The sequence below is a fragment of the Megalops cyprinoides genome, chromosome 15 (assembly GCF_013368585.1).
Source record: "Megalops cyprinoides isolate fMegCyp1 chromosome 15, fMegCyp1.pri, whole genome shotgun sequence".
Classification (NCBI taxonomy): Eukaryota; Metazoa; Chordata; class Actinopteri; order Elopiformes; family Megalopidae; genus Megalops; species Megalops cyprinoides.
Window position 1 is genome coordinate 10,239,221 of NC_050597.1, and position 14,310 is coordinate 10,253,530.

The 14,310-nt window shown below is 41.4% G+C and overlaps 1 protein-coding gene across 1 annotated transcript; it reads left to right on the plus strand.

The window, feature by feature from the left end:
• Positions 1–1,609: 1,609 nt before the first annotated feature.
• Positions 1,610–13,899, plus strand: slc1a4 (solute carrier family 1 member 4). The gene is made up of 8 exons (XM_036546776.1): positions 1,610–2,271; positions 3,810–3,852; positions 6,149–6,214; positions 9,085–9,251; positions 9,906–10,139; positions 10,561–10,755; positions 11,278–11,412; positions 11,810–13,899. Exons 1-8 carry the CDS (start codon positions 1,754–1,756, stop codon positions 12,072–12,074), a joined length of 1,623 nt encoding a protein of 540 aa, XP_036402669.1. The 5' UTR covers positions 1,610–1,753; the 3' UTR covers positions 12,075–13,899.
• Positions 13,900–14,310: the final 411 nt, after the last annotated feature.

Here is a 14,310-nt window from a genome sequence, read left to right on the forward strand (position 1 = left end):
CGAAGTCGAATGTACTGTACGTAATCCATTTAGCAGTTCACCAATGTGCTACATCTTTCTTATTTTCACTCCATTTTTGTTCTTTGTTTTGCTAAACTAAACAGATTTAGTTAAAACTGGGGTGGCGCCTATATATTTGTCTAAATATACAAACGCTTTAAATAAATTTCTTAGGATAAGGATGCACTCTAGTGGTAGAAGCGTATAAATGCAAGTTATCTGAAGGATGTGTTCACCGTGAACAAAATGTGTGGAATTGGTGAGCTTTACAAGCAGTACGCAGTTTACAAGCACTGCCGGTTACTGAGGAGACATATCGTGCTTTTGAATAATGTTGATAATGTGTACACTATTAGAAATTCTGACTAGAATTGAAACGTGTACGGCACATTTACTTCCTTTGTTAAGGAACACGGACTCAAAGGTAAATGCAAATGTCAGCATTGTGTATTTGACGTAATACATCAGTCTGATTTCTGTGTCTGCCTTGAGTGAATCCAAAATCCAGATATGGTGCAGTATGGTTAGTGAACTACTTTCACTGTACAACACAGGCAAATGCAAAACCCATTAAGTATGCCAAGTACAACTGAATAGAATAGAATAACGGTGCGCTTTAACAGGGCTGCATCCACACATAAGTTTCCTCGTAAACTCTAAAGCGCAGTTTACACACAATTGACTGCGTGAAAGCTCTGCTCTTGTATAGCTGTATGGAATTTGGTATCGCCTCAAGAGCGCGGTCAACTGGCTGTGTCTAGATATTAGCAGCTGCTGGTGTTATTTTGGGAGCAAAGTGTGTTCATGACGTCTAGGTGTCCATTGGAAAGCCTGTGTGTTACAAAAGAGTGAATGTATGAATGTGAATCCTTGTTGTATGGATGAATGACTGCTTTAATGTGTAAATGTTGTTAAATATTTAGTAACCTCTTTTTAAAAACCATGACCAAGGTAGCCTATGGCACAATTTCTTATCATCTATTATCTATCATTTAGTTAAGAATTTTTGCTACCACAGTCACCTGGGGCCAGCTATTTTTATTACGAAATGTAGGCCCCAGACTATTTCGGCACAAAACTGTCACCAAACAAACAAAACGGACCAAAATAATAATAATAATAATAATAATAATAGTAATAGTAGTAATAATAATAATAATAATAATAATCTAGGTTAACTTAAATCACCATGTGAAAACCTGAATTCCAAACATTCCAAGATAGTTCCATCTGAGTGTTGATATACTAGATACTGTATAATCGTGTGTAATCTATGGAATGTTTAACTGAAGTTTTCCTTTTTAAATTTAGGCAGTGCTGCCTTATTTGGTATATAAACTATAAAATAAAAATAAGGGCATTTACATGTTTTCAGTTAATATTTGTGCTATCTATATTCTTGGTTCACATTCAGAAATTGCTCAAATTCGGCCAATCCATTATCCAGTATGTAACATTAGTCCACGTTTCTTATGTTTCCTATTAAATAATATTCCATGATTCCAAGAAAGAAGCAATTTCTCGCCCTGTTGCATCATTTGTGCCAAGCACTGAGCTTTGCTGAAAGAGCGCATGCTCTGTCCACTCTACCCAGACCCACGCACGCCATTGGCGGAGAAACACGTTGCGCTTGAGAGAATACCAGAGACGGGCAATGATGCCTAGCTCAAACCGTTAAGTTACCGCACGGTTAGGCAGTGGCGAGGCGCACATTTTACTCATCCCGTATAAGTAATCGCATTTTCAGCAAGAAATGGAGAAGACTAACGAAATTAACGGACACGCTGTGTCCGAATGCTCGGCACCTACAAGCAAGATTCCAGCCAAGAATGATCCGAAAACCTTCAAAGAGAAGTTAGTGGGGTTTTTCAGAAGGAATCTGTTGGTGGTACTGACGGTGTCCGGGGTCCTGGTGGGCGTCGGGCTCGGCATGATGGTCCGGAATATGAATCTCACCCGCGCGCAGATGACTTATTTTGCTTTTCCCGGAGAAATGCTTCTGAGGATGCTGAAGATGATTATCCTCCCGCTGGTGGTGTGCAGCCTTATCTCGGGCGCTGCCAGTCTGGATACCCGGTCACTGGGGAAACTGGGTGGGATCGCAGTGTCATACTTTTTGGTGACCACTCTCATCGCCTCGGCTATCGGCGTGGCGCTTGCATTTATCATCAAACCTGGGGTGGGTGCAGGGGCACTGAACACTAATAACCTAGGGCTGGAGACCGTTTCTGCCAACAAAGAAACCACCGACTCCTTTTTAGATCTCGCCAGGTAACGTTAATATATGTTTGTGCTCAGTCTCATTCTGCGCCAACGTTGTATTGGTTTCACAGAAACAGAAATGCCGTTATTCACAGTTACAGGATCAGTAGTATGCCCCCTATTGAAAAATGCCGGGAATCGTCTGACTGTAGTGGCTAGTCAGCCTGTCCGCTCTACCGTGAGATATATAGGTTACACACACCATTGCATCAGCTCTTGCTCGTTCCCGAGTCAGAAACGTCAGCTCCCTTGCAGGCTGTGCGCTTAGAATATGACCCACATTCAAGAAATCCAGAAGAACAACATGTATCCTTTACACGTTCTGTTTGAATGGCAACGTTTGTGTTTATTTTTATTCGTATGCGTTGAAATAATGGAATTCATCAAGATACAGATTCATACTAAATTAAGAAGCATCAGTCTGCATACTTAAAATGCAAGTCAGGATTGTGTTTCAAAACGGGCAACGGTCTGTTGTCGTCACAGTTATGTAAAGTGGCTATTTATCACCATAAATGTCTTTGCTTAGTGACTGAGTTCTTGAAATGTTTTCACGTGCAATCGCACGGCTACAGTATGCATGTGTGTCAGTTCAGGCAACAGCTGCTGTAACTCGAGTACTTTCCGGTGGGCTTCAGTGCACGGTTGCACGTGCGGTCTGTTGCTTTAACAGAATGAACAAAACCGCTCGGTCGAATCACCACAACATTAGATTTTACTTAATAGGCACCACAGTCTGTCAGCATTCCGAATCCTGTTGGGTTAACAGTTATAAATGAAGTATTTCAATCGCATAAAAGGGCGTTTAAAATCATAACACTTAAATCTTGTGCCCTGTAGAAATGTCGCTGTTATCCCCATGCCTACACAAGCGGCAGACAGTAGTCCTGCTCCTTTTCTGATGTCAGATAAAAAGTGGCTGGCCACTGAACAGCTGGGGGCTATGTGTGTTAGCTGCTTACATAATGTACATGCCCTGTCTGTAATGAAGAGGTGACTACTGAGGAGAAGGGCTGATGCATTTTGAAGAGGTTCACACCACTTTCTGTACACTCAATCATATTAACTGTACAGGTATTTACATCATCAGAATATATGTCTTAATGTGCATTATGTGAGTTACATAAAGAACGAAAAACCCATGCCTCAATCTGCAATAATCCTAACGGCACTCTCAATCATACCTCCCGAGAAAACAGAAGATAACAGTTCCGTATATACATAAAATAATATCTTTGTGTGTGCGCAGGTCCATGTAATTACCAGCTCTCAGTAAGGATTGATTTGCTGATCTGTTTGGAGAGAACAAACAAAACACAGCTGTTAGTGTTCCCACAGTTGTGAAAAGTGAGATCCTTACACTCACTGAGTTCAGGCTGAATTCACTGTGGGACATTGAGCTAGGGACACTGGTGGCAGACTGTCATTGCTGACGAAGCCCATGCCATGAGTCAGTGTTTATAGTTAGAGGCTTACTAGATGTCTTTCTTCAGGAATAATGTGGGTGTAATTAAACAGATTTTTTTTATCTCCTCTTGCCCCTGCAGGAACTTGTTTCCAGCAAACTTGGTCGCTGCAGCTTTTCGTTCTGTAAGTCATCATTTTCCTGCTTTTCCTCTCCCTCTCCAAGTCAACACAGACAACCACACCAGTTCGATCCAAAAACAGACAATACCTTACCAGACTACCTTGGCTGCGTATGTGTGCCTGCTGTTTTTTATTGCAGTTCTCTCATATTTACAACGAGAAACTCAATGGCAAATGAAGAGAGCTGCATAATCAAAAGCCCATTTTTTATCCCTGCAGCTGAGACACCTCTCACCTTGTCTTGCCACAAAAGCAGACCAGGGTTTCCATAGTGAGCCAATTCCAGTCCCAGCAGCCTGGCAACCTGGCTCCTTTTACTGGTCTTTAACAGAGAGGCGGCTGCCTGCTCCCATTTCACAGAATTACATGAGCTCAGTTAAAGTCTACAGAGGGTCACTCAGTTCAGTGTAGCTGGCTAGAGCCCATGCTGTATGGCCTGGCCAATCTGTGCCAAGGATGGAGTGAGCTGTTTCTACTGATGAAGCCTTAGACTACAAACAGAGCTATATGCCAACTAAACTAAATGAGTAAACAATTAAGTGATAACCATCTTGAACTGAATTCAAAGGCACCCAGAGCTACAATCTGCATCAGTCCAATATCCCTGCATACTGCATTCCTGCAAAATGCATACGTCTAGAGTATTCCTCAGTCTGTAAAAGCAACTGACGGAGGTTGATAATCTGCCTAATAAATCAGGCAATGATGGGAGAATTCAATCAAGAATCTAGCAAAAGATTCAATTCCCCAGTGGACAGGAATCTTCTCTCCATGCATGCCCAGCTCCCAGATTGTCCGACCCCAGCTTGGTGCACTTCCACTGATCCTACCTCCCAAGTCAAACTCTTGAGCTCTTGTTACAAGATCTTGTTACACAACTTATAACACTTGAAACCAGATAGCCCCTTTGGTGGCAACTGCAATGCATGTGTAAAAGCATCCGTGACACGCTTTTAAAATCATTGCACATAATAGATAGCAACATGTTTTCATGAAACAGAATAAACACAATGTCCGATCCCAACATGGTGGTCTGAGTAACCTATGAAGATCGTTTTGAAAGCTGTCTGTAGAAGGCCAAACTGACCTTCATTGCTACCGAGTGTAAAGAATGGAGGCCCCTGCCATGTTTAATTCCACAATTTATTACCACAGACAGGAGAAAAAAATGCATGTGTCAGCAGAACAATGAATGCAGGACAAGTCATCAGTGAGTCACCAGTGAAGCTTGGCTTTCAAGTGGTTACTACATAATGTTATTTATTCAGTGATGTAAAATTAATATAGTAAGAAATGGTATTTAACAATGCTTTTCACAATACTTTTTTAAAAAAGCATTTTCCGCTTAATGCAACAATGTTTTGGAATCTCCGGTTGTACATTAGACCCATCTCGCAGCAACAGCCTCTGCAGTCAGGACTGCCTAAGGAAGCTAATGCAAGCCCCTGATATGCTTACACAGGAAATGGCTATTTTTTGCAAAACGAGCCACCCAGTGCACCGCAGTGAAGCGGGTGCTCATTGTAGGATAGGTGCCACTCCACAGGCACCTGGCAGTTTGCATCGTCCCTGAGAGTGGAAACATGAGGAAACCCTGCCCAATACATCCATCCCCTCTCCTCGGTGAAGTAAAGCCAGTCATTGACGGTGGATGACATGGCCAGTTTTAAACCCAGGCCAAAGGGTCCAGCCTGCAGTCAAGACGAGCGCCTCGCTGACTGAGCACTTGGGAGCCCTAGTATTCAGCTTTTTTTATAGGAAACAAAACATCTTTCCTCATCAGAGTTGAAGGCAATCTATGAAGGAGTAACAAAGACACGCTGATGCGATTTGCTCACATGGAGACAGTCCGAGCTAAGTTGTTTCTAAGTTTCAAAGTTGGGGGAGGGGGGGGGGGCATCAGCTGCTGCCCTGGTTTGGCATCCCACAAAGTTCCATTTTCAGGAGGAGATCTCCAAATCAATTGCCTGTGGGAGAAGGGGTCCCCCGCATTGTCTGTGTGTATACACTGCTGCCAGCTCTTCTTCTTTAGAGTTATAAATGGTGCTTTGTCACAGGGCTGGATCTGAGCCACTGAAGTAAAACCCTTGAGTGATCGAAAGGAAACGGCCACCAGTCACTTCAGAATTAAAGCGCTACAGATCATCGTTTCAGAATAGTCAAACATATCAAAAAAAGCACACATCTCAAAAGTAGGAAACCAGTATATAATTATACAGAGAAAAAAACGAACATTTTTCAGATAACTGTTTATAACGCGGACTTTTTGTACACTTGTGTCTCTCTGTATCATTCGCAGTACGCCACAGATTACAGAATGATTGCCGTGGGAAACAACACAAATGGAACCCTCATCTACCAAAAGGTATTTACCTTCATTGTGGAATGGGTAATGGTAACCCCAAGTTATTTTGTATATCCTTACATTTATTTCCAGTAACGCAATATAAATCCTTGTCCTCTTCTCCATATGTTTTTTTTTTTTCATTCCTTTTGACAGGTTTTGCATGAATGTAATCGGATCTAGCGTGAATGAGTTAGTGTGGATGGGGGGGTCAGAGTGTGAGTCAGCACAATAACATGGATTGTGCATGCAAAGGATGTCAAGCATGCAAAGGATGTCAAAAGGCACCAACGTAGCTTTATGAGAAAACCCAGGGAAAATGTTCAGTTCCATGCACCAAAAAATAAATCAGACTTGTGCTTTGTTCTGGGGTGGACCTTCCAGGTGGCTGGCCTGCGTATTTGCCATGAAGCACTATTTTCACTGGAGTATAAAGAGTAAGATGAACTGGGTGATACCGAGGAGTGTAAGTTAAGAGAGTGGTTAGTGGTGTGTGGATATGGGGCACAGAGTACATGAGAAGTGACCCACAGCAGTAGCAGAGGAGCATTGTCAGTAAAAGCACTATTGCTCTAAAGTTGTTCATTACTGTAAAACCTGACCGAGTTTTGAGTTCACCACTAATGGTCACAATTTTATCCAAGATTATCACTGACATTTCAAAACTTTATGTCTTTGTCTTTTGTCATGACAGCTTTGTGTACAAAGAATATAGTTCAAGCCATTTCCTTTGTTTAAAAAAAAGATTTTTGAAAAAACTCTTACGACACTGCTATGTTACAAATAGCAATAAATGTGGTGTATTTCTGTATGTGTTACTCTGCAAGGTTTGTGTCTTTGGTAGTTTTTTTGGCTGGCGCTAAATAGGACATAATGTCAGTTTGACATTGTTTGCTATGTTTATTTTGTGGTGAGTGTTGAACTGAGGCTTAAGTCCATGCTCAAAGCACTGACTTAGTCCAGTCCTGGGTTCATGCAGTGCAGTACTTCTGTGTATTGTCTGGGAATGATCAGAGGCAGTGACCTTTCGCCCTTGTTAAATGGACACGCTGATTGTTTGCACAAGGCGAAAGTGAGGCCACAGGACCACAGTGTTGATAGCTGGCCTTGGCTCAAAGCTTCAGCACCTGGGAGTGTCAGGTTTTTCCCAGAGAGATTTTCAAAATGTGTGCTTCAGGACACTGTGGCACATGTCTGGACTGTTGGATGCATGTGAATATACTAACCTGGCGTCCATAGCACGTGACTTACGGGCAACACGTTTGATCACACACAACTGCCTACAGATGTGTACAATGTAGACCAACCGGCTCTATATTGGGTGGCAACTGGCAAATCTAAATAGCTGGATATATTTAGAGTTTAAAGCAATTTCAAAACTAGAATTTGAGTGACTTGTGGCAGCAATATTGTTCAGCAGAGGACATTTTAATTGATTTTTGAAAAAGCTTGTACACAGATGTTGTTTACCACTTTTCAGACCATTCAACTGTTCAAGAGATGTTGTTAAAGTGCTGTGGGTAACATCATTAAATTACATTACATGCATTCAGCAAACGCTCTTATCCAGAGCACCTTCCAGCACAATAGGACATGAGTGTATCCATTCAAGTTAATAATAATTGTAATAAATATCAAGAATAATTGCAACAATAGATATGCAAATGTGATGGCAGTGCTTCTTAAAATATCTTCTGAAATTTGGAGAGATTTTCCATGTGTGGTCCAGTACATATTGTGTGTAAATGCTGCAAATCGATTGACTTTCTGGCTGAGTATCTTTTAAAAGGCTGGGACCAAAGAACAAATGATAGAAAATTGTCTCAAAGTTGTCTGTTGTCTGCCTAAGGGTGTAAGTGCATTGTTTAAAGGTTTCTCAAAAATCCAAAATGGCAGAAAATCTAACATGGAGGACCTCATAAGTACATGTGCAAAACTGTTCCATGTGTTGTAAAAAACATTTGTGCCATATTTAATGACGCTAGAGCATACTGGTGAATATTTAGAAAATTTTGGAAAAAATTCCAGAGTCATTACAAAATCCAGTGCGGTGGACTTACCTGTTTGAGCCATGGGAAAAATAATGTGTGTATATTGCGTGGATCATACAATCCTGACAATTTTCTACATGTTTTTGTTAAACTGTGTGGATAATTATTTTTCAAAGTGATGGGAAAAAATCAGAACATAAACAGTATGGTGTCAGCATGTTCGCCACTTGGCTTCCTAAATCAGTTTCCCGCTCTTAGAGTTGGCTGTGTTTTCCTGTCTTTTCAGGAAGAGAGTTTATGTAGGCTTATTCTTATTACTCATGAACCAGAGACTAAAAACCAGATGATGAGCCAGTCATTGCTGTCTGACAGCCTAGAACAACAGGAGGATAGCGGTGTTGAATAGCTCTGTCTCTCAGCACTCACAACATTCCCAACACTCTTTTCTGTCCAAACTTCTGCTGTTGACCGGGTGTAAGTGGTGCTGTTCTGTTAAGATTCAGATGATAACCGGGTATGATTCTGGGCTTTTGGAGGTCATTGTACACATTGGTGGATGGTGCGATTGTGCATCACTGGCATTCAGTATGGAATGCAGATATGATTTCCTCAGTTTACATAAAATGTAGTAGTGTAGTCTCACTGGAAGGGAAGGAGATTTCTGTGTTGAATTGTTCTGTATTCCAACTTCTTTAATCACATTATAATCATATCATGATATATAATCAACTGACGGTTTCCAAGACCTGTCTATGGGTCCTCAGATTTTTTATTGGTTTTCCATCAAGGGTAGAATATGAATTCACAATATTATCACTATTATTAAACTTATGTTAAGCTTAAAATGAGCTAAGAGGTAAGAGTTCAGAAGATAGTCAGATGTGTTATGCTGGGTTGCAGGTTCCAGTAGGCACAGAAACCGAGGGCATGAACATCCTGGGCCTGGTTCTGTTCGCCATGGTGTTCGGTGTGGCTCTGAGGAAGTTGGGGACTGAGGGGGAGGAGCTTATACGCTTCTTCAATGCCTTCAACGAAGCCACAATGGTCCTCGTCTCCTGGATCATGTGGTAAGCACCTAACTATCCAGGTCATTTCTTCTCATTACTTTATTCCATGGTTGATTAGCCACTAGGAAAATGTGATAACTCTGCTAATATATTATACATAAATGGGTGATTGGTAGCAAATCATTTGATTAGCACACTGCTGAGTAAATAAATAAAAGGTTAGCTGAAACAGGGTGACTGGTCTTGTGTTGAACCTCTGCTCTTTGTACTCATGCGTAAAGCAGAAACTGCTTACCCTCACTGCTTTGCCCTCACTCCAAATTGAAATGGCAGTATTTATGTTTGAAAGCGCAGCTCTTTGCCAGTCCTTTCTTAGAGGTTGTGCTGTTCTAATGACTGTCAGCAGTAAGAAAATGGGTCCAGGTCCAACAGTCCACTGGTGAGACACAGAGGGTCATGTGCCCCATAGCCAGTGACTGTGCTGACCAAGGAGTCTGAGAGTCTGCCCTCTCTAAGACAGCCTGCTGAAATTTCATTCTAGTCATAGTTCAGTCTAACAGGTATTTGTATATATAGTAAGAAAAAAGGTCTGTGTTGACATCCTCTTGTTTTCCTATCACAAACTCATGTGATCAATCATCTGAGGGGCTAGGTGTGTTAAGAGCCAGCAGAAGTGAAGGGTTTTGACAGGGTGTGCCTCTCTGTGTCAAACAGGTATGTGCCCGTTGGCATCATGTTCCTGGTGGGCAGTAAGATTGTGGAGATGGAAGATGTGGTCCTCCTGGTCACCAGTCTGGGGAAGTACATCTTCGCCTCCATCCTGGGACACATCATCCATGGCGGCATTATCCTGCCCCTTATTTATTTTGCGTTCACCCGCAAAAACCCCTTCAGCTTCCTGTCTGGCCTCATCACCCCTCTCACCACAGCCTTCGCCACCTGCTCCAGGTACTGTGTCCATCGCCTAAGCACAACAGTCTTCCACAGGATTTTATAGACAACAGAAATAAAGTAGCCAATCATTTTTTTAAAATATAAAATTTTTTGGAAAGAAATTCATACATAGGCATCAACTTCACTATTTAAATTTGTATAAGAAACAAATTTTAAGCATTTAAGCATAAGTCTTTAGATCAAAATGTCTCTGAATGTATGTTTCCCATTATCTTAATTAGGTGTGTCCAAACTTGTGTCTGGTACTGTATAAAAAGTAACTGCATCCAGTTCCCATTGCCTTGGCTAAAACCAAATGTAAATCACATGAAATTGAAATTGTTCTTTGTGGTTTAGTACGGGTGTTAAGCGTGTCGCCTTACAGTCATGTGGGAGCTGGCATGAGCTCTGAATTTCCCCTGGTCTCTGCCACCAGCTCAGCGACCCTGCCCTCCATGATGAAGTGTGTGGAGGAGAACAACGGTGTGGACAAAAGGATCAGCCGCTTCATCCTGCCCATTGGAGCCACGGTCAACATGGACGGAGCCGCCATCTTCCAGTGCATCGCCGCCGTCTTCATCGCGCAGCTCAACAACGCTGAGCTCAACGCTGGGCAGATCTTTACAATCCTGTAGGTGATCTTCTTATATTGAACCAGTATCCTTGTGTAGAGGATAGGAATTATTCATGTACAGGATGGACACAGTGTTCAGTGCTGAAGTTGTAATCCTTTGCAGTTGTGGCAGTGTAGAGTAAAGGGGGGTTGTACCAAAGAGAACATTGTGCTGGAGCCGAATGGCATACTCACGTTAGTTATGTTATTTATTTACTTTACATATGTTCTTATACATTGTAACTCCCAGAGTATATTACATTTTTTATGTATTATCCATTTATACCTATTCAGCATTTTCTGAAGCTGTTGAGGCTTCAGAAAATGGCAACAACTGCACTGCCCCATATCAGAATGGAACTTCCAACCCTGCCGTTCCAAATCTAAAACCGCTGTGTCATACTGGCTCCCATTACCCCCCTCCCCCCAGCTGAAGTGTTTGAGTCTGTGAGATTTGGCTACCAGTCCACCGGGAATAAGAGCATGGGTGCCAGGCTGCGTAGCTTTCTCTGTGCTGAATACCCTGCATTCTGCCTCCAGCGTTACGGCCACAGCATCCAGTGTTGGGGCGGCTGGCATCCCGGCTGGGGGGATAATCACCATCGCCATCATCCTGGAGGCCATCGGCCTCCCCACCAACGACCTGTCTCTCATGCTGGCTGTTGACTGGATCGTGTGAGTAGGATCCTCCCACCCCATCAACACGTAACAACCTAATACTCCAAGCATATACGTTCTGGAGATATTTGTGCTACTTAGGTATATAGTTTCATGTATGGAACAAACATCACAAACTAAATTTCTCACAAACGGTTTACTAGTTAAAAAGGATTGTCAACCAATGGGTCACATCCACACTTTATTATTAGCTTGCTTAAGTTACATTACCTTGTATAGCTGAGCTTATGTTTTTTCTGCATTTGTATATTTTTCCTTATTATAATCATGTATTTAGTGCAGGAACCCACGGCAGCCACCTACTGTACTGTGTTAGAATGTTTACCACTGATTCATCCTCTTCAGTCACCATGGTAAATCATGTCGAATGATGTGTGTGTGTGTGTGTGTGCAGAGACCGCACAACCACGGTGGTAAACGTGGAGGGTGACGCTCTGGGGGCAGGGATCCTTCACCACATTAACGAGAAGGAGATGAAGAAGCAGAGGCAGCAGGAGAAAAAGGAGGAGGAGGAGGAGCTAGCGGAGGTGAGGGTGGAGGCAGTGGCCAACGTGTCGGCTGAGGAGGAGACATCCCCGCTCGTGACACACCAGAACCAGGCGGGCGAGGTCTCCCCCAGTGCCTCAGAAGTGAAGGAAGCCATGGAGTCTGCCCTTTGAACTTGGAGAGATCCACTCTCACCCGCGTCAAAAATACCACTACTGGCATCCAAACGACATGACCTGTCTTTACCTCTGAGGATAAATGAAGTTGCACCTCTTGAAAAAAAATGCCATTCTGTAGATGCAATATGTAAGGGTTGTTATGTTGCTAGGTTTGTATTAGGGTTAGGCACACAATCCTGTTGAAAGCTCTAATTTCTTAGTAGGCTGTGGAATTGCCATTTATTTTATCTGTTTGATTCCTCGTGTTTCATTTCCCTGTTACAGAAAGAAACTTTTGACTTGGCATCAAAATTTTGGGTGACAGTTTTAAGACTGTCCCCTACATGTCCCCTACATGTATGAAATGAACGATTAGAGGTTATGAGACAGGTAGTGAGGAACATTATTTACAGACTGACCTGCTGTCTTGTTTGTCCACAGTGTTTTAACTTGGCATGTAAAATATTAACCAATTTGCAGATTGGTAATGCTGTAAATATTTGTGAAGTTAGGTATCTTTCTTATCTATGTATAATGTGACACACTGGCATTACTTGTTATACAATTGTGATTTGATAGGGGCCAAGCAGGTCGTTATTTGTTTATTCGTTTGATGTTTGATTGGACTCTACACAGACAACATTTTTTATGAGTGTAATGTGAAACGTGTTGTTAGTAACACTCCAGTCAACTCAAGTGTGTTAAATGCATAAACCAACAAGGGCTGGCCCTAGGTTTTTTATGCAGGTTTTCACAACACATGTAACAGCTGTGATGGTCTCTGAACTCGACAGGGAAATGCGTTGTGCTAAATACTCCAATGGCATCTGAGCTCTGTGGTTTTACTTTCTGCAGCAGGTAACATCTGTGTATTTGGGAGAAAAACCTTGCAGAGTTGTGCAGCTTTAAATTTTCATACAGTGGATGTTTCTTTAAAGAATTCCAGTCATTGACAACTGGTCAGTGTCTCTCAGGACTTTTGACCTTATCAAAATCAAAAATACACCCACAGACAGATCCCTGTACTTCCCGGTATATTCCCCACAATTATAGTATTATAAGTATTTAAATTCAATTTCCCTGCCTCTTTCAATGATTGGTTTCTTGGACTTCTGTTTAAACATGTAGTGTGATGCCACCTACAGGTGAAAAGGCTTCATGTTAAAGATAAAAATTGAGATTGTTTTTGAAAAAGAAAAATGCCAAAGTATTGGCTACTGGAAGAGAATTTCCTGCTCTTGGTTAGTGCCACATATTTTGCATATGATGTTTGTTTATGCAGATTACATCTACATTTCAAAAGAAATTATTGAGAAGATATAGATATAGATGAAATTATTGAGAAGATATAGATGCTAAAATAATAGCATATGACCATCTTTTTACAAAATCAAGCAGCAAACAACACAGAAATATTCAGTGCATGTTGAAATGTTTGAAATCCTGGTTATTTATCAAGTCACTTTCCCATATACATAGAGGAAATGTGTAAATATGACATCCTGTATTCCCCAACCTTCATTTGAAGAGTGTGTGTTGCCAAGGACATTGTTTTGGTTGGATAAAGAATGCATGACAACTTTAAAGCCAGTTTTCTTTCCTTCGTGTTTTAGTGCTTGTATGTGCTGAAATGAGTGAAAAAGGGAAAATGTTTAATAAAATATAGATCTTCAAGACAGATTTATTTGTTGGAGTTTGCAGATATGGCACATACATAAATCTGTGATGATGCTACTGTGGGATATTTTGTGACAGTCCTGTATAATTTCATGACAGAATGCAAAACCATTTGACCCAAATGAAGCTAGAGAATGATGTGTTGAATGTATTGGAAAGGCAGATAGACTGTGCAAGAGATAGAAACTGTTAATTTATTGTAATTGTTGTTAACATTTTTTTACAATTCTGTTCTGCCTTAAATGCAAACTCTTATTTGCTCCTTATTAATTTGTGAGGTAGATGCCAATTATGTATTTACTGTATGTTTTATTAACATAAATATATTGTGATTTTCTTTCATTTGTCAATGGCTATTGTTGGAGAAGGTCCAGTTTGCCTGTTCTGTCCTGTTGTTCATGGGTACAAGAATGTGGGTTTTTTATCCTTGATTTTCCTACAATTCGCTGTCTTTGTAACTGCTTCTTCTGTAATTTACGCACCCTTTTAACATTAAACCTAAAACAGTTGCTCTGTCATCCATATGAATATTTTGGCTCTTTTGTGACATGAAAAATGCAGAGGTATAATTAAA